A 21,388-nucleotide genomic window follows, 5' to 3' on the forward strand; every position below is an offset into this window, starting at 1 on the left:
GAGATCCTCATAGTTGTGCTCAATGCAGTTCCATGATCACAAAATTAAAATTAAAAACTTGCTAAGAAAACAGGAAGACATGTCCAGTCAGTCATCTGGAGTCAAAAGATTTTCAACCAATACTGAAAAATGGAGATCATTACACGAGCATAGAGACACTATACAAAAAATAAATGATAAACTCTTGATTCAGGAAATGTTATAGTGAAAATGGACCAATTTTTGTTAAGTCTGATTGGTTCTGAATATTGGAGAATGCAAAAGCTTATCCTTCATCTGGATTCCTATTTTAACTTCCAGAAAAGAAATTAAAAAAAAAAATCAAAAATCAAAGGATGGTAATAGGAAGATAAATGCAACATCATCGCCTTATGCTTAATGTCTCTGAAATATCTATTCTATTAGTTATATTAAGCATTACTGAGGGCACAAAAAGACTAGGTGGAGAGGATTACTTCTATAAAACCAAAGTTCATCTATGAGCATGTCCAATGGATGAACTTTGCCTTTCCTATCCCTTTCCCATATTTAAGCATCCTTCAAAGCATTACCCATGATCCATGAAGACCCAAGACTACAACAAATCTGAGCAAATGGCAAGCAAAATGCTTGGCAAAATTGCCATGGGAAGATATTGTACTTTATTTCTTCACATGGTTATAAACCTAGGCACATTCCAACATTAGACAAATATTTATTTTGTGCATTTGTGCATCTGTCTCAGTTTTCCCAAACTGCAAAGAGTAGCAGAAAAAGGAAACACTACAGTGAGGAGAATTTACAGTATAAGGTTTGGAAACATAATTCAGTGTTTTTTAATAAGTTTGTCCTTTCTGTTTAAATTAGGTCTCAGAAGAATAATATAGCATTTTGGGAAAAAGATACAGCCAAGCAACCCCGTTGTTGAAGCCAGAATGGAGAAGATCTCCACCACCACCATGTACTTTCCCTTGGTGCTCAGATAGGTAGGAACAAATGTTACCCAAACGCTGCAAAACACCAGCATGCTGAAGGTAATGAATTTGGCTTCATTGAAGCTATCAGGTAACTTCCTAGCTAGGAAGGCTACCGTGAAACTGATAGCAGTTAAGAACCCCATAAAGCCCAGAACAGTATAAAACATGATGGTTGATCCTTCGTTACATTCTAGTACAATTTCTTCAGCCATGGAATGTGTATCTGAATCTGGAAATGGAGGAGAAATTGCCAGCCATGCAACACAAATTGTGACTTGTATCAGAGAGCAAGAAAGGACAATGGAGTTGGCTAGCCTTTTCCCCACCCATTTCTTTATTTGGGATCCTGGTTTGGTGGCCATGAAAGCAAGAACCACTATGGTTGTTTTACCCAAAATGCAAGAAATGGCTACAGAGAAGATGATGCCAAATGCAGTTTGTCGCATGAGACATTTGACTTGATCAGGTTGTCCAATGAAAAGAAAACTGCAGAGGAAAGATAGCTGGAGAGCAATGAGAAGAGTACAGGTGAGATTCCTGTTGTTGGCTTTGACTATGGGCGTTTCCCACTCTTTAATGAAGATCCTTAGCACCAAAGCTGAAGTTATAAAAAAGAAGACAGCTACAGTGGCCAAAGTGATTCCCAAAGGTTCTTCATAAGACAAGAATGTTATATGTTTTTCGATGCAAAGATTGCGAGCTTCATTTGGATATTGATCTTTTGGACATTGGAAACAGTCAACTGCATCTGCAAAAGAAAACATTAAAGGATTGTTTATTGATCAGAATTTCAGAGCTGAATCATGGCTTAGTGCTTAAGATGCTCGTCTCCCACTTGGGTAGTTGACAATTCAATAGTGGCAGATGTTTCTCTTAGAGTGTAAAGAAAAAATATCTGCTGCCAACTACACATGGTGTCAGGAAAGGCATCCAGCCAGTAAATGCTCAGTTCCATCCAGTTGCCCTGACTCTACTGCGAATTATGGGATTACAGTCATAATAAGAAAGTTATTTATAACAGAGTTGAAATGAGGAAACTTTGGTGCTATCTGAGATCCGTTGTTTTCTTGCAGACATTTCATAATCAAACTTGGTAACATCATCAGTGCTAGTCAACATCATTTCTGTTGAACTGATGATGTTACATAGTTTGGTAATGAAATATCTGCAAGAAAATCACCAAGCTGAGAGAGCACCAAGGACTGCTCAAAGAAAACATTGTGGCCCATAGAAGCTATGAAAGCAACTCCATTTATTTCTAGTTAATTATGTCCATTTTACTTGCATTGCAGTATTAAAAATTAAGAATGGGACCATCCACATGCAGAAAAGCACCCTGTATATGTTTGGTCAAATAGACACCAAGAGTGTTGTTTGTATCAATCTCAGTGTCCTGTTGGAAGATGGAAAGATCGTGAAACAGAAAATTTTATAATAGGTCAGAGTTTCCTAGCTTATTTTCCAGAGAAATTGTGTGATACTTCTTTTGGAGCTCATCTGGTTGGACATTTTACTTAATGACTGATGTATGTTATGGAAAATAAGTCAAAATCTGTCTCTTTTCTTCTTAATAAGTGACTTCTCTACCTTTAAAAAGAGAGAACCTAATTTTTGGAGAAATTTCTCTTAATTCAAAAGCTTTTTCATTTCGAATATTATTCATGCTCAGGTGACAAATGTTTTAGTAAGAATTTCAGTTATTTGTAAGGGTGAAAGATCCATGCAGATTGTAGTTCATTATCAGACCAGCAGAAGGACCAATATTTATGTTTCATATCTATTTATGTGCTTGCTTCTTTCCAGCAAGGACAAGCTCATTTTCTTGCTTCTTTATATTAAAAGAGCATCATATTCAATTCATAACAACAAACCCATCAGTCAAACAGCCCGAATCCTGTCCATGACTCAGAAACATCTGAACAAATAACACCCACACCAATTTAAAGGTCAGTGCTCTGACACATGAGCACAATTCAAAGCACACTGAAGATGTTTCCCTGAATGTAGATGAAACGTTTGCAGCCAAATTGCCAAGCTTGGAGATCAAACTAACAGCTCAACTACCAACCTGAGCTAGTAATATTCAAGTGTATCTCATCTAATACTGGGGCTATCTTGCTTCAATGAGGTCAACACTCCAAATTCTGAATAATTGATTACATTTGAGAACAATACCATGCAGAGTAAACACAGATAGGTATACAATATTGCTGGTAACAATTAATAAGTCTTCTCATTAAGCACATCTTACCTGATCTGTTTGAAATTTTCCCCTTTGCACAAGGAAGACAATCATAGCAGCAAAAGGGCTTCTCATCTATTTTTTTCTTCAGGTAGCCTGGATAACAATTTTCATTGCATACAGAAAGTGGTAATGCCTATTCAGAAATGAAATCAGGAGTTCAATACTTGTACTTTATACACTCATATTTCACTCTGTATATGATATTCTGACAAATCTGCATAGCTTTTCGAGAAATTCTTTATACTGTATGGGATTCAATTCAATGTATTATTAGATAGGTACATTTAATGAATGCCACCATAATTATGTGACATTGTCTATATGCCCTCATGGAACCATATATTTCCTATGTATTTCCCATGTATTTCAATGGGACCTTAGAGGTTTCCTTAATTGTTCAAACTGGACTCCCCTCAAATTCCATTTTGGTCAATCTAATTGGTAAATATCTATGAGAATTCTCAATCATCCGGGTCATGGTTGTCCCAAAGATGCTTTTCAAAAGTCAATGAAATTTCATGGCTTTTTCCTTGAAAATGTTTGAGAAACATTCAATTCCTTGAGAACTGAAGAAGCTTCTTGGATCAGAAGCAAAATATTTTCAAGAAAATAAAAGTCCAGTTGCCTTTGAAAAGCACCTTTGAGTTGAATCTGATTGGTAATTTATCCCACACTTTATAGGTGAAATTAAACTTTGGAATTATCTGCATTTTCATTGAGTCCAGTCCTTTCTGCCAAAGAGGTCCTGAAAAGAAATACTGCAGAGAATTTACTCATGGGATACAGAGTTCCAGTTGCATCTAGTCAGTCTTGGAGAAATTATGAAATAGACCATGTTTTAATGGTGATAAATTTGCAAGTTAAATTTAGAAAACTAAAGAAAATAGTTGGGATTTTAAAATATGTCTTAGACAATATGCTGTTGGAATATAATCAAATTATAAGGTAGCAATGGACAGGAATAAGATATTTCAACTAGTACAGTATCTCAGCATGGCGATTGTTTATTATTAAATGATTTTCAGCTTTTATAATTCAAAGATGGTTCTCTATGTAGGACAACCTGAAAATGACAGGTGGTAATTGTGTAAATTTAGGAATGCCCATAGATTTCTGGAAAGACAAGTTTAATAATGGAACACCTATGTAATCTGATCTCTGCTCTTTCATTTTTCATCATATTTTATTGCCTTAATTTTATTACTAATGAGTCACTCAAATGATAAATCTGATTTTTGAATATGGGAGGATTTGAGACAACCTGAAACATGAGTAGGAAATACCTGGTTGAACATGGTCGGCCAGATGATGTTTTCTTCAGAAATCATGAAAGACTCTTCTGGAGAAGTCAGTGGGTCTACTTTTCCAACTTTGACTTTAAGAAATGTTTTGTTTGGGAATGTGATCCAGTTGATGATATCAAATCCAGTTCCCAATTCCCCCTTTTCATTAAAGAAAACTGTTTCCCCAACACTGTTGTTAAATAAGACTGTTCTCAGGTAAGGATGGAGCTAAATGGAAGCAAATCAAACACAAATGTTTGTCTTTGAATTATATTGATTTTTTAGCTTTGTGTTTTAACTGTGCACGGTGTCCAGTGTTATATGAATGAGATGGGCAGCCATATAAATTCAATAAATAAATGCAATTGATCTGGAGAAATAAATACCCACACCAATTGTACACAACTACCATTTAGAAATTCCTAATATTACTGTGCAAGTGAATTATAATATTAATAAGCATATTATCTCCAAGTAAAATGGTTTGACAAAATTTTAAACTGAATTATGAAGCTTTGATTTAATTAAATTTTTTGAATTGGATCTTTTTTACATAGTTCCTACACATTGTTGTCAGGAAACATGAAACATGAATTTGTGTAAAGTATGTGGATACTGAACCTGAAATGTACATGTTTTGCAATCATAAAATCACCTGATGGCATCAGAGAAGATTTTATTCTTACAATTTTATTTTATTTTACAAATTGATTGCTTGATCAATCTGTCATTGTGATTTCTTTCATTATTACCTGCCACGTTTCTTCCTTGATAATCATCAGCCTTCTGTGGTCTGCCCTTGCTCTGAGTTTGTATTTGGATGAAAACATGGCTTTCAAGGCATGTGACACAGCATAGATTGCATTATAAATGCTGTAACTCTGCCCAGTCATGGTGGTCTCAAACACAGAATTAGGAAGAGTCTCCAACTTCTCTTCTCCAGTGCACAGCACTCCAGCATCCTCATCTAACTTATCTTTAAGGAAAAAACATTCAAATGCCTGCTCCCAGAACAATCTTGTTAAATGATCTCCTTCTTCTGAAATAGGGCTTCTTGTCTGCAAGAATGGTTTGAACCCAGTCACCTCCTTGGAAGAAACTGCAAAAGATATGGCACCATGAATAAAGTCCAAAGGGAATATTTTTTGAAAAGGGATTGATGTGAACTCCATCTGGGCTGGCATGATCCAAACTTTGTCTTTTCTCTTTACCGGTATATCCTCATATTCTGAAAGATGGGGAAATATTCTGAAAATGCCAATGACATCGTTTTCACCATAGAGGACCACAATATTGGCAGTGCTGTTCATGACAACCTTGTACATGGCGACATAATCTTTAAATATATATTCAATGTGATTAGAATAAATGTCTTTGGGCAACTCTTGCATGAAGTCAAAGCAAATACCTTTCTGGACAAACAGTGTAAGGGCATTCCGTACAAAACTCCGTCCACCCTCATCAGGTTGGGAAATCAGCCCTATCCATACCCACTTTAAATGCAACAGCAGCTGAAGAATCCCCTTCGTCTGAAGGTCCTCGTTTGGGAAAAAAGGATGAAAGAAAACTGTGTGTTCGCTATTATCATTTATTGGAGCAGATCCATATAGAAGCTAGGGAAAAATAATTTTAAATAGTTGGGTATTAGAGTCTATGATACAGATTATGTTCCTTCAAGAAAAATATAACCTAGAAAGAAACCAGTTTGTCCTTTAATTTAATATTTGAATGCCATAGATTTGATTCAGTAATTTGATTCAGCAATCCCTGAACTTTAACAGGATAACAGAATAACACATTTGGAAGGGACCTTGTAGATTTTCTAGTCCAACCCCCTGCTTGGACAGGAAGCCCGTCCATTCTAGTCAAGTCACTATCCAGTCTCTTCTTAAAATGTTCCAGGGATGGAGCACCCACAAATTCTGGAAGCAAATCGTTCCACTGATTAATTGTTCTGTCAGGAAGTTTCTCCTTCATTCTAGGTTGGTTCTCTCTTTGATTACTTTCCATCCATTGCTTCTTCTCCTGCCTTCATTAAACTGGAGATACCCATTTCCTGCAAACCTTCTTTGTATGTTTTAACCTCCAGTTCCCTAATCATTCTCTGCACTCTTTCTAGATTTATTTTAATCCATCTTTTGCTAATATATCTTCTTCTTACTGTCCAAGATATGATGATATTATATGATATGACATTATTTGATTCTCTATGAGAGACAGTAGAGTCTCCTTGACCCACCCTTTAGAACAGAAATGGAAAATACAAAGCTCCCTATGATAATCTGATGACATTGACTCCGTTGCAATCAGATTACAGCAACATGATGTATGTAGAGCTGTCTTGGAAGAAAGCTTGGGGAGTAGATGTGCTATGAATGTGGCTGCTAGGTTATTAGGCAAGTAAGTTTTAGATTTTGGCAATCACACAACCAATAGACCTCACTGGTGCATAAGACATTTATAAGCTAAGGAAAACAGGATAAGAAAATTCTGCTGATGATGTTACATTCAGAAACTAAATTGAAACAAGCTTGAAGAGCAAATGACTGCCCACTTACCTCACTGATAGAACGACTCTGGAAAGTGTACATTTTTTTAAAAAAAGCCCTCTAAAAACTGTACATGTTCATAAAAGTTTCAATTTGCTTCTTTCTATATTAATCAACTATTCCGATCCCATTGTTCTATAGATAGTCACCTCTGTACAAAACACTACAATAAAACCAACATTCCATCTCTCTAAAAATCCTCCGGCTTTCTTGCTTCACCCTCTTAACACCTCCATGTGATTCTACAATAATAATCAAATCAACCAAATCCATAGCTTGTCATACCCAATGGACCATCATTTTTATCTTTTTTTCTTAAAGACAAAAAATATTCTTGATGGCAAAGACAAAATCTCTTTTATATAATGGAAACAAAAGTTTTCAAAGTATAAAGTCCAACAAGGAGATCTTGTATAGGTTAAATTGAACATCAATATAGATATAGTGTACATTCATTGATTTGTATTACTTAACTTCATTTTTAAATTATTTGAATTACCATGAATAACATTTATAGAGAGGAAGGAAGGAAGGAAGGAAGGAAGGAAGGAAGGAAGGAAGGAAGGAAGGAAGGAAGGAAGGAAGGAAGGAAGGAAGACCAGTGTGCAATACAAAGATCAAGATAACTATTACTCAATCAGGTCCATGAATTCTTAATATTTTTACTAAAGTATGGTAGGAAAATGGATGCATGACAATATATTGACATTTCTCTTCAGTGTATTTGTAAATATGTCAAAGAATCATTGTATATTAATTGTTCAGATGATTCAGATTGAGAAATAAAACAAGTAAAGTATGAAAAAATATCCATCTCATCTGCAAACACATAATTTGGACTGCCATTTTAATCCACATTCCAAAATATAGTATTCAAGGAAAGAAATTATTATTTGTTGTTTTCTAAACATGGCTCCATAAAAGTAAAAAAAAGGTGAGTTCATTCAGGGTTGCAAGATTATGGTAAGTTACAATAACATAACTACTAGTATTCATGATTTTGTTTTCTAGTCTAGACAATCTTCCAGAACTGACATTCATCATAGATTCAGATTGAAGAATAAATCAAGTAAAGTACCTAAAATTATCTATCTCTTCTGCAAACACATAGTATGTTGTTCATCATTGTATGGACTGCCACTTTATTTCCAAATCACGAAAAAGTAATAAAAAGAAAAGTTGGTTTATTTGTTGTATTTTTGTAAACATTACTTTGTAAAAGAAACAAATGGGAGGTAGTTTAAGACTTGCAAGACTCTGTTATTGTAACCTTATAATAAAAGAATTATTAGTATGTGTGATTTTGGTTTCCTACCCTGGACAATCTGGAAGGGATGACATTAACCTTGCAAGTAGGAAAACACTTTCCCTTCCACTGCCTTAACTTTCCAGAGAATTGGGGAGGAGTGGGTGTCAATCCCGAGATGTTTTCTCAAAGAACACTTCTGGTTTAGTCTCAAATTTCTTTTATCAGACTTTTTTTAAATAGGACTGCAGTTCTTCCTCCCACCTTTCAAGGTTATTCTTACAGTGTATACTTAGTCCAAGAAAAAAAATCTCACCTGGGGCATCTTGTAGACATTCAAGATGTTTGCCATGAAGAGACAGATGTAAGAGTTAGGTCCTGCAATAACAGATACTGCCCAATCCTTGGCATCACACTTGTAGTTGGGGATGAATCTGCCACGTGTTGAGAGAAGCTCCATGGAAGCCAAGTAAGTCAATCCCGCCATGTAATAACTGTTAGAGATGTCAATACCCAAGGTCATATTGGATAATATAGGCTTATTCTCATTTATCTCCTTTACAGCAAAAACCAAGGCCAGGATATGTTGGTAGTTCTGCAGGAAAAATCTGCATTGAAAGATATGATGTGTGGATCTAGGCAGGAGGTTATGATTCTTTTAATTCATCGTAAACATTTTTTACTAGAAACAGATAAATTGCTGGAAGAAAAATGATCGTATTAAAACCCATATGTAATTCTTATATATATATTTAGTCTTATATTTTTATCTTCTTCTTGGATATGTTTTATGGTGGATATAGGCATGAAAAGTGTGTTTGGAGTAAACTTGAGGACAAATGTTATATATTATGTTTTTTTCTGGGATAATGATAGATGATAGACCTTATCCCAATAAAAGCCACTGATATTTCATTAAGGCAGAGATGCTCTAAGTCTGTGTTCCATGCATGCTCAACAGCTGTTTGGAAAATAATTCAAAGCATGCAACTGTTCCCTAATATTAAGTGAAAGAATTAAATGTTTTTGTGTATTTATTTGCCAGGGCAACCTATTAGAGAAAGATATATGGTTTAAGATATGCTATAGTTAAGAAGAGAAAGTCTTTACATGAGCTCATCAACCAGTTCTTCAGATGGGTGCCTTGTGAAACCAACTGGATCCGATATCATGTAGAACTGAGAGAGTATCCTGGCCATTATGAAATCTCCTGGCAGAAAATACTTGTGCTTAATAAAGGGAAGTTTCCCCACAGAATGTGCTTTAGTAGGCAGAATATGGCATGTAGCTCCTGACAGTAACAGTGACAACACTGCCATCACTACCATGGAAAATTCCATCTTCTTCAAGAAAACACTTTTCACTACATAAGAACCAGTTCTTTCTGTAAGAATGAAACCTAAGGGGAAAAAACTCTCACTTATTAGAATAAATATTGTTTCTAAGAAAAAAGGTTGTTACATCTCTAACATTCTGATCCCACAATTAACAGACCTTTTCAATCTTGAGCTGTTCTTTGGTGCTGTGCCTGAGAATTCCTGAAAGAATTGAGAAAAAAAAAAAAACATTAGTAAGATTCTTTGGGTAATTATAGGGGAAATCAGTGAATGTTTGGTGACGCTCCTTGGAGACTGTGGAGAAAGTAGAATGATGATATGTATGGTCTAGGAATAAAAGAGTTCTGTAGCTTTAAACTTTAAATTCTCTGGAACAATACAACTATCTGACTTTGACCTGTTAGGGCATACATTAAAGCATGATTTTTTTTCCAAAGAGCTAAAAAGAAATTGACCCCTAATGTTATAGAATCCCACCCACCTTTATTTATCTTTTTGATAGGTCTTTAAACACTTTGATTATTGTATTTGTAATGTAATTAAAAGGACTGGAGGAACATTGTCCATGGGGTTGCGATGGGTCGGACATGACTTCACAACTAACAACAACAATGTAATTAAATCATGACATTTCTTTTTAAACTTTCTAATGGAAGCAGTCATGTGAGCTGCTCAGAGTCCTTTGGGATGGGAACAGTGTATAATACCAAGTGAATATGCAAATAATAATGAATACCATTGGAAACAACTTTTTATTTGAGCCACATTTACAAAGTGAATCCATCTCAAAATAGAGTGTTCTAAGTTCTAGGAGGACCATATTTTTCAATACTGTTTTTATTGCAAAGTAAAAATATAGCTTGGCTCTTTTCACTCATTTAAAATGATTTTTTTACTCCATATCCTCAAAGTCACACAGTATGAACCATATTTTTTTTTCTGGCTTGATGAGTGACATGAGCCACCACCAATCCATTTATCCACCATTGATATTTTATAGCCCTGCAACAAATCTCTTTATCAATCCTAATAATAATCTATCAGTCACAGGACTCCTTCCTCATTAATTGTGAAATTTGATTGCTGCTACAAATGTTGCTCCTTTTATCATATACAAAAACATAACCTGAATCAGTTTCTTTGTAGTAAAGAAATAATGGTCACTTGAAATTATTTATTTTTATTTGTCCTTTACCATTAGTTCTTTCACTACATGGACAAATAAATTGAAGAATATGATAATATACAAATACTAAAATAAAAAATTCACTTATTTATAAAATTTAAATCCTTCCTTCCTTCCTTCCTTCCTTCCTTCCTTCCTTCCTTCCTTCCTTCCTTCCTTCCTTCCTTCCTTCCTTCCTTCCTTCCTTCCTCCCTCTAGGATAGTGGTTCTCAACCTTTCTAATGCCGCGACCCCATAGTACAGTTCCCCATGTTGTGTTGACCCCAAACCACTTTTACATCATCAGGTGCCAGGGGCATGGCCAAAGAAAAGGGGAAAAAATGGCAGACAGCCTTGTTTGGCGACCCCCGTGAAATGGTCGTTCAACCCCAAATGGTGTCCCGACCCACAGGTTGAGAACCACTGCTCTAGAACCCATCAAATACATCTTTCTAGAAAATAAGAGCCATAGTATGCCACTTTTTTGAACTGATGATACCTTGTACTGAGAACATCACACAGTGAAGGCCAAAGGCAACATCTCTTTGCCAATCACCACTGTCTGGAATGTAAATCAGAGAAAGAAACCAAACCAGCAAAAACCACTGATCCCCTGAGTTTATATAGAAGGGTAGAATGTTTGTTGGTTTTGAAAGTCACTCGGATCTAAAGAGGAAATGGATAAGGACCGATCCATTTTCTCAGGCTCAATAGATTCAAACTATTCCCAGATATTGAAGCCAGACTGCTCCATAGGCATTGGCCCCCTGGATCTGTGAACAAATTACAGCAACTTTGTCTGATAGATGCTAATATAATCAAGGGATGCATGTAGCAACTCAACAAGTGACAAGCCTGAGCTAAAATTCTCTCCATTTATCTCTTGATATTTAAATATTCTGCAATATCAATACATATTTAATTGTTTATGGATTGTCTCATTTAATATCCACTCTTTAAAAGACCAATTCAAGTTATGATGTTATTGAAGGAGCAGTACTTCTTAGAGATCCTCATAGTTGTGCTCTTTGCAGTTCCATGATCACAAAATTAAAATTAAAAACTTGCCAAGAAAACAGGAAGACATGTCCAGGCAGTGATCTGGAGTCAACAGATTTTCAACCAACATCGAAAAATGGAGATCATTACACGAGCATAGAGGCACTATACAAAAAAGTAATGATAAACTCTTGATTCAGGAAATGTTATAGTGAAAATGGACCAATTTTCTGTTAAGTCTGATTGGTTGTGAATATTGGAGAACGCAATACTGTATCGTTCATCTGGATTCCTATTTTAACTTCCAGAAAAGAAAGTTAAAAAAATCAAAAATCAAAGGATGGTAATAGGAAGATAAATGCAATATCATCACCTTATGCTTAGTGTCTCTGAAATATCTATCCTATTAGTTATATAAAGTATTACTGAGGGAACAAAAAGAGAGGATTACTTCCATAAAAGCAAAGTTTATCTATGAGCATGTCCAATGGATGAACATTGCCTTTATCATCCATGCATCCATGCACCTAGACTGGTCTGACAATTAATCTACACTATTTACTCAATAACCTACCCTCTAAAAGAAAGTTCGAAACTACTATCATATTCCATATAAGGATTTAGCTTCCTAAGAACTCTGAATTGGATTTTGGTAACTATCATCTTATACTTAAGCTTCCTTCAAAGCATTACCCATGATCCATGAAGACCCAAGACTACAACAAATCTGACCAAATGGCAGGCAAAATGCTGGGCAAAATTGCCACAGGAAGATATTGTACTTTATTTCTTGACATGGTTATAAACTAGGCACATTCCAACATTAAACAAATATTTATTTTGTGCATTTGTGCATCTGTCTCAGTTTTCCCAAACTACAAAGACTAGCAGAAAAAGGAAACACAACAGTGAGGAGAGTTTACAGAATAAGGTTCGGAAACATAATTCAGTGTTTTTTAATAAGTTTGTCCTTTCTGTTTAAATCAGGTCTCAGAAGAATAATATAGCATTTTGGGAAAAAGATACAGCCAAGCAACCCCATTGCTGAAGCCAGAATGGAGAAGATCTCCACCACCACCATGTACTTTCCCTTGGTGCTCAGATAGGTAGGAACAAATGTTACCCAAACGCTGCAAAACACCAGCATGCTGAAGGTAATGAATTTGGCTTCATTGAAGCTATCAGGTAACTTCCTAGCTAGGAAGGCTACTGTGAAACTGATAGCAGTTAAGAACCCCATAAAGCCCAGAACAGTATAAAACATAATGGCTGATCCTTCGTTACATTCTAGTACAATTTCTTCAGCCATGGAATGGGTGTCTGAATCTGGAAATGGGGGAGAAATTGCCAGCCATGCAACACAAATTGTGACTTGTATCAGAGAGCAAGAAAGGACAATGGAGTTGGCCAGCCTTTTCCCCACCCATTTCTTTATTTGGGATCCTGGTTTGGTGGCCATGAAAGCAAGAACCACTATGGTTGTTTTACCCAAAATGCAAGAAATGGCTACAGAGAAGATGATGCCAAATGCAGTTTGTCGTATGAGACATTTGACTTGACCAGGTTGTCCAATGAAAAGAAAACTGCAGAGGAAAGAGAGCTGGAGAGCAATAAGAAGAATATAGGTGAGATTCCTGTTGTTGGCTTTGACTATGGGGGTTTCCCACTCTTTAATGAAGATCCTCAGCACCAAGGCTGAAGTTATAAAAAAGAAGACAGCTACAGTGGCCAAAGTGATTCCCAAAGGTTCTTCATAAGACAAGAAAGTTATATGTTTTTCGATGCAAAGATTGTGAGCTTCATTTGGATATTGATCTTCTGGACATTGGAAACAGTCAACTGCGTCTGCCAAAGAAAACATTAAAGGACTGTTTATTGATCAGAATTTCAGAGCTGAATCATGGCCTAGTGGTTAAGATGCTCGTCTCCCACTTCGGTGGTTGATAATTCAATAGCGGCAGATTTTTTTCTTAGGGTGTAAAGAAAAAATATCTGCTGCCAACTCCACATGGTGTCAGGAAAGGCATCCAGCCAGTAAATGCTCAGTTGCCCTGACTCTACTGCGAATTATGAGATTACAGTCATAATAAGGAAGTTATTTATAACTCAGAGTTGAAATGAGGAAACTTTGGTGCTATCTGAGATCAGTTGTTTTCTTGCAGACATTTCATAATCAAACTTGGTAACATCATCAGTGCTAGTCAACATCATTACTGTTGCACTGATGATGTTACCTAGTTTGGTAATGAAATATCTGCAAGAAAATCACCAAGCTGAGAGAGCACCAAGGACTGCTCAAAGAAAACATTGTGGCCCATAGAAGCTATGAAAGCAACTCCATTTATTTCTAGTTAATTATGTCCATTTTATTTGTATTACAGTATTAAAAATTAAGAATGGGACCATCCACATGCAGAAAAGTACCCTGTATATGTTTGGTTAAATAGACACTAAGAGTGTTGTTTGTATCAATCTCAGTGTCATCTTGGAAAAAGCTTTTTCATTATGAATATTCTTCATGCTCAGGTGACAAAAGTTTTAGCAAGAATTCCAGTTATTTATAAGGGTTAAAGATCCATGAAGATTGTAGTTCATTATCAGACCAGCAGAAGGACCAATATTTATGTTTCATATCTACTTATGTGCCTGCTTCTCTCCAGCAAGGACAACTCATTTTCTTGCTTCTTTATACTAACATAGCATCATATTCAATTCACAACAACAAACCAGTCAGTCAAACAGCCCAAATCCTGACCATGACTCAGAAACACCTTGACAAATAACACCCACACCAATTTAAAGGTCAGTGTTCTGACACAAGAGCACAATTAAAAGCACACTGAAGATATCTCCCTGAATGGAGATGAAACATTTGCAGCCAAATCGCCAAGCTTGGAGATCAAACTAACAGCTCAACTACCAACCTGAGTTATTTATATTCAAATGCCTCTCATCTAATACCTTGCTTCAATGAGGCCAACATTCCAAATTCTGAATAATTGATTACATTTGAGAACAATACCGTGCAGAGTAAACACAGATAGGTATACAATATTGCTGGTGACAATTAATAAGTCTTCTCATTAAGCACATCTTACCTGATCTGTTTGAAATTTTCCCCTTTGAACAAGGAAGACAATCATAGCAGCAAAAGGGCTTCTCATCTATTTTTTTCTTCAGGTAGCCTGGATAACAATTTTCATTGCATACAGAAAGTGGTAATGCCTATTCAGAAATGAAACCCGGAGGGAGTTTTATATTTTATACACTCATATTTAAAAGTGTATATGATATTCTGACAAATCTGCATAACTTTTGGAGAAATTCTATATATAGGATTCAATTCAACATATTATTAGATAGGCACATTTAATGAATGCCACCATAATAATGTGACATTATCTATATGTCCTCATGGAACCATGTATTTCCTATGTATTTCCTATGTATCCTATGCATTTCCCATGTATTTCCATGGGACCTTAGAGGTTTCCTTAATTGTTGAAACTGGATTCCCCTCAAATTCCATTTTGGTAAATCTGATCGGTAAATATCTATGAGGATTCTCAATCACCCAGGTCATGGTTGTCCCAAAGGTGCTTTTCAAAAGTCAACCAACTTTTGTGGTTTTTTCCTTGAAAATGTTTGAGAAACATTCAGTTCCTTGAGAACTGAAGAAGCTTCTTGGATCAGAAGCAAAACATTTTCCAGGAAAAAAAAGTCCAGTTGCCTTTGAAAAGCACCTTTGAGGTGAATCTGATTGGTAATTTATCCCACACTTTATAGGTGAACTTAAACTTGGAATTATCTGCATTTTCATTGAGTCCCGTCCTTTCTGCCAAATAGGTCCTGAAAAGAAATACTGCAGAGAATTTACTCATGGGATACAGAGTTCCAATTGCATCTAGTCAGTCTTGTAGAAATTATGAAATAGACCATGTTTTAATATTTACAAAGTTGCAGGTTAAATTTAGAAAACTAAAGAAAATAGTTGGGATTTTAAAATATGTCTTAGAAAATGGGCCGTTAGAATATAGTAAAATTATAAGGTAACAATGGACAGGAATAAGATATTTCAACCAGTACAGTATCTCAGCATGCTGCTTGTTTATTATTAAATGATTTTCAGCTTTTATAATTCAAAGATGGTTCCATATGTAGGACAACCTGAAAATGACAGCTGGTAATTGTGTAAATTTAGGAATGCCCATAGATTTCTGGAAAGACAAGTTTAATAATGGAACACCTATATAAAATGAGCTCTGCTCTTTCATTTTTCGTCATATTTTATTGCCTTAATTTTATTATTAATTAGTCACTCAAATGATAAATGTGATTTTTGAATATGGGAGGATTTGAGACAACCTGAAACATGAGTAGGAAATACCTGGTTGAACATGGTTGGCCAGATGATGTTTTCTTCAGAAATCATGAAAGACTCTTCTGGAGAAGTCAATGGGTCTATCTTTCCAACTTTGACTTTAAGAAATGTTTTGTTTGGGAATGTGATCCAGTTGATGATATCAAATCCAGTTCCCAATTCCCCCTTTTCATTAAAGAAAACTGTTTCCCCAACACTGTTGTTAAATAAGACTTTTCTCAGGTAAGGATGGAGCTAAATGGAAGCAAATCAAACACAAATGTTTGTGTTTGAATTATATTGATTTTTTAGCTTTGTGTTTTAACTGTGCACAGTGTCCAGTGTTATATGAATGAGATGGGCAGCCATATAAGTTCAATAAATAAATGCAATTGATCTGAAGAAATAAAAATCCACACTAAATGTACACAACTACCATTTAGAAGTTCCTAATACTACTGTGCAAGTGAACCCCAATATTAATAAACATATTATCACCAAATAAAATGGTCTGACGAAATTTCAAACTGAATTTTGAAGCTTGATTTAGAATTGGATCTTTTTTACATAGTTCCTCCACACTGTTGTCAGGAAACATGAAACATGAATTTGTGTAAACTATGTGCATACTGAACCTGAAATGTACATGTTTTGCAATCATAAAATCACCTGGTGGCATCAGAGAAGATTTTATTGCTACAATTTTATTTTATTTTATTTTATTTTACAAATTGATTGCTTGATCAATCTGTCATTGTGATTTCTTTTATTATTACCTGCCACGTTTCTTCCTTGATAATCATCAGCCTTCCGTGGTCTGCCCTTGCTCTGTGTTTGTATTTGGATGAAAACATGGCTCTCAAGGCATGTGCCACAGCATAGATTGCATTATAAACGCTGTAACTCTGCCCAGTCATGGTGATCTCAAAGACAGAATTAGGAAGAGTCTCCAACTTCTCCTCTCCAGTGCACAGCACTCCAGCATCCTCATCTAACTTATCTTTAAGGTAAAAACATTCAAATGCCTGCTCCCAGAACAATCTTGTTAAATGATCTTCTTCTGAAGTAGGGCTTCTTGTCTGCAAGAATGGTTTGAACCCAGTCACCTCCTTGGAAGAAACCGCAAAAGATATGGCACCATGAATAAAATCCAAAGGGAATATTTTTTGAAAAGGGACTGATGTGAACTCCATCTGGGCTGGCATGATCCAAACTTTGTCTTTTCTCTTTACCGGTATATCCTCATATTCTGAAAGATGGGGAAGTGTTCTGAAAATGCCAATGACGTGGTTTTCACCATACAGGATCACAACATTGGCAGTGCTGTTCATGACAACCTTGTACATGGCGACATAATCTTTAAGCATATATTCAATATCATTAGAAACAGTTTCTTTTGGCAACTCTTGCATGAAGGCAAAGCAAATACCTTTCTGGACAAACAGTGTAAAGGCATTCCGTACAAAACTCCGTCCACCCTCATCAGGTTGGGAAATCAGCCCTATCCATACCCACTTTAAATGCAACAGCAGCTGAAGAATCCCCTTAGTCTGAAGCTCCTCATTTGGGAAAAAATGATGAAAGAAAACTGTGTGTTCGCTATTATCTTTTATTGGAGTAGATCCATATAGAAGCTAGGGAAAAAATGATTTAAAATAGTTGGGCATTAGAATCTATGATTCAGACTGTGTTCCTCACAAACTTGAAGAAAAATATAATGTAGAAAGAAATCAGTGTTTCCTTTAATTTAATATTTGAATGCCATATATTTGACAATCTGTTGATTCAGTAATCCCTGAACCTTAATAGGATAACCGAATAACACAGTTGGAAGGGACCTTGGAGGTTTTCTAGTCCAACCCCCTGCTTGGTCAGGAAGCCCATCCATTCTAGACAAGGGACTATCCAGTCTCTTCTTAAAATGTTCCAGGAATGAAGCACCCACAAATTCTAGAAGCAAATCATTCATCTGGTTAATTGTTCTGTCAGGAAATTTCTCCTTCATTCTAGGTTGGTTCTCTCCTTGATTACTTTCCATCCATTGCTTTTTTAAATATTTGAATTACAATGAATAATATTTATAGGAAGGAAGGAGGAAGTTTGTGAGGGGCGAGGGAAGGAAGGAAGGAAGGAAGGAAGGAAGGAAGGAAGGAAGGAAGGAAGGAAGGAAGGAAGGAAGACCAGTGTGCAGTACAAAGATCAAGATAACTATTACTCAATCATATCCATGAATTCTTAATATTTTTACTAAAGCATGGTAGGAAAATGGATGCATTACAATACAGTATATTGACATTTCTCTTCAGTATATTTGTAAATATGTCAAAGAATCATTGTATATTAATTGTTCAGATGATTCGGATTGAGGAATAAAACAAGTATGAAAAAATATCCATCTCATCTGTAAACACATAGTTTGGACTGCCATTTTAATTCCACATCACAAAATATAATATTCAAGGAAAGAAATTATTATTATTATTATTTATTTAAAAAGTTTTTATTTTCAATTTATTCATATAAAATACAATTAACCATTGGTACCGCCTGCCCATTCCCCCAAGCCTGCGTCCACACTCTCTAAACCTTCCCTACTTCCCTTCTCTTTCTCTCCTCCCCTCCTACTCTCTTCCCCTCCCCATCTCCTCTAACCAAGGAAAGGAATTATTATTCATTGTTTTCTAAACATGGCTTCATAAAAGTAAACAAAAGGTGAGTTCATTCAGGGTTGCAAGATTATTGTAACTTACAGATTGAAGAATAAATCAAGTAAAGTACCTAAAATTATCTATCTCTTCTGCAAACAGAAGGTATGTTGTTCATCATTGTTTGGATTGCCACTTTATTTCCAAACCAGGAAATAAAGGAAAAATCTGCAATGAAAGATATATTATGTTTTTTTCTGGGATAATGATAGACCTTATCCCAATAAAAGTCACTGATGTTTCATTAGGGCAGAGAGGCTCTAAATCTGTGTTCCATGCATGCTCAGCAGCTGTTTGGAAAATAATTCAAAGCATGCAACTGTTCCCTAATATTTAGTGAAAGAATTAAATGATTAACATAGATTTAGCTACAAATAGTACAGCACCTTAATAGTACATCACTAAAGATTCATTTAACAGTAAAAAACCAAGAAAATCTCAAGATGGAATTTGAATAAAAACACCAGCAGGAGAGTTGTCATAAGTGTGTTTGTGCATTTATTTGACAGGGCAACCTATTAGAGAAAGATATATGGTTTAAGATATGCTATAGTTAAGAAGAGAAAGTCTTTACGTGAGCTCATCAACCAGTTCTTCATATGGGTGCCTTGTAAAACCAACTGGATCCAATATCATGTAGAACTGAGAGAGTATCCCAGCCATTATGAAATCTCCTGCAGAAAATACTTGTGCTTAATAAAGGGAAGTTTCCCCACAGAAAATGCTTTAGTACGCAGAATATGGCATGTAGCTCCTGACAGTAACATTGACAACATTGCCATGACTACCATGGAAAATTCCATGGAATAAAGCAAGTACGAAAAAATATCCATCTCATCTGCAAACACATAGTTTGGACTGCCATTTTAATTCCACACCACAAAATATAATATTCAAGGAAAGAAATTATTATTCATTGTTTTCTAAACATGGCTTTATAAAAGTAAAAAAAAAAGGTGAGTTCATTCAGAGCTGCAAGATTATCGTAACTTACAATAACATAACTGCTAGTATTCATGATCTTGTTTTCTAGTCTAGACAATCTCCAGAACTGACATTCATCATAGATTCAGATTGTAGAATAAATCAAGAAAAGTACCTAAAATTATCTATCTCTTCTGCAAACACATGATATGTTGTTCATCATTGTATGGTTACCACTTTATTTCCAAACCACAAAAAAGTAATAAAAAGAAAAGTTGGTTTATTTTTTTTATTTTTTTTTGTAAACATCACTGTGCAAAAGAAACAAATGGGAGGTAGTTTAAGACTTGCAAGACTCTGTTATTGTATCCTTACAATAAAAGAATTATTAGTATGTGTGATTTTGGTTTCCTACCCTGGACAATCTGGAAGAGATGACATTAACCTTTCAAGTAGGAAAACACTTTCCCTTCCACTGCCTTAACTTTCCAGAGAATTGGGGAGGATTGGGTGTTAATCTTGAGATGCTTTCTCAAAGAACACTTCTGGTTTAGTCTCAAATTTCTTTTATCAGACTTTTTTTAAAAATAGGACTGCAGTTCTTCCTCTTGCCTTTCAAGGTTATTCTTACAGTGTATACTTAGTCCAAGAAAAAAAAATCTCACCTGGGGCACCTTGTAGACATTCAAGATGTTTGCCACTAAGGGACAGATGTAAGAGTTAGGTCCTGCAATAACAGATACTGTCCAGTCCTTGGCATCACACTTATAGTTGGGGATGAATCTGCCACGTGTTGATAGAAGCTCCATTGAAGCCAAGTAAGTCAATCCCGCCATGTGATAACTGTTAGAGATGTCAATACCCAAGCTCATGTTGGATAATATAGGCTTATTCTCATTTATCTCCTTTACAGCAAAAACCAAGGCGAGGATGTGTTGGTAGTTCTGCAGGAAAAATCTGCATTGAAAGATATATTGTGTGGATCTAGGCAGGATGTTATGATTCTTTTAATTCATCATAAACAATTTTTACTAGAAACAGATAAATTGCTTGAAGAAAAATGATCGTATTAAAACCCATATGTAATTATTATATATATATTCAGCCTTATATTTTCATCTTCTTCCTGCGTATGTTTTATGGTGGATATAGGCATGAAAAGTGGGTTTGGAGTAAACTTGAGGACAAATGTTATATATTATGTTTTTTTCTGGGATAATGATAGACCTTATTCCAATAAAAGTCACTGATGTTTCATTAAGGCAGAGATGCTCTAAGTCTGTGTTCCATGCATGCTCAACCACTGTTTGGAAAATAATTCAAAGCATGCAAATGTTCCGTAATATTAAGTGAAATAATTAAATGATTAACATAGATTTAACTACAAATAGTACAGCACCTTGATAATACATCACTAATGATTCATTTAACCGTAAAAAACCAAGAAAATCTCAATATGGAATTTGAATAAAAACATCAGTGGAAGAGTTGTCATAAGTGTGTTTGTGTATTTATTTGCCAGGGCAACCTATTAGAGAAAGATATATGGTTTAAGATATGCTATAGTTAAGAAGAGAAAGTCTTTACATGAGCTTGATTACATGAGCGAAATTGGCTAA

At 35.4% G+C, this 21,388-nt stretch overlaps 2 protein-coding genes across 2 annotated transcripts; both read right to left on the reverse strand.

Annotated features, from left to right (window-relative positions):
- Nucleotides 1-805: 805 nt before the first annotated feature.
- On the reverse strand, nt 806-12,477 carry LOC120318903 (vomeronasal type-2 receptor 26-like). Its single transcript, XM_039367053.1, has 8 exons — nt 12,474-12,477; nt 11,281-11,343; nt 9,774-9,817; nt 8,596-8,874; nt 5,237-6,097; nt 4,485-4,712; nt 3,208-3,334; nt 806-1,704 (listed from the first exon to the last, which is right to left on the reverse strand). The coding sequence occupies exons 1-8, from the start codon at nt 12,475-12,477 to the stop codon at nt 806-808; spliced, it is 2,505 nt and encodes an 834-aa protein (XP_039222987.1).
- Nucleotides 12,478-12,726: 249 nt separating this feature from the next.
- On the reverse strand, nt 12,727-20,605 carry LOC120318904 (extracellular calcium-sensing receptor-like). Its single transcript, XM_039367054.1, has 4 exons — nt 20,435-20,605; nt 16,917-17,774; nt 14,879-15,005; nt 12,727-13,625 (listed from the first exon to the last, which is right to left on the reverse strand). The coding sequence occupies exons 1-4, from the start codon at nt 20,603-20,605 to the stop codon at nt 12,727-12,729; spliced, it is 2,055 nt and encodes a 684-aa protein (XP_039222988.1).
- Nucleotides 20,606-21,388: the final 783 nt, after the last annotated feature.

Source organism: Crotalus tigris, unplaced genomic scaffold, assembly GCF_016545835.1.
Source record: "Crotalus tigris isolate CLP2741 ecotype Arizona unplaced genomic scaffold, ASM1654583v1 scf7180000020524.2783371122:307494, whole genome shotgun sequence".
NCBI lineage: Eukaryota > Metazoa > Chordata > Lepidosauria > Squamata > Viperidae > Crotalus > Crotalus tigris.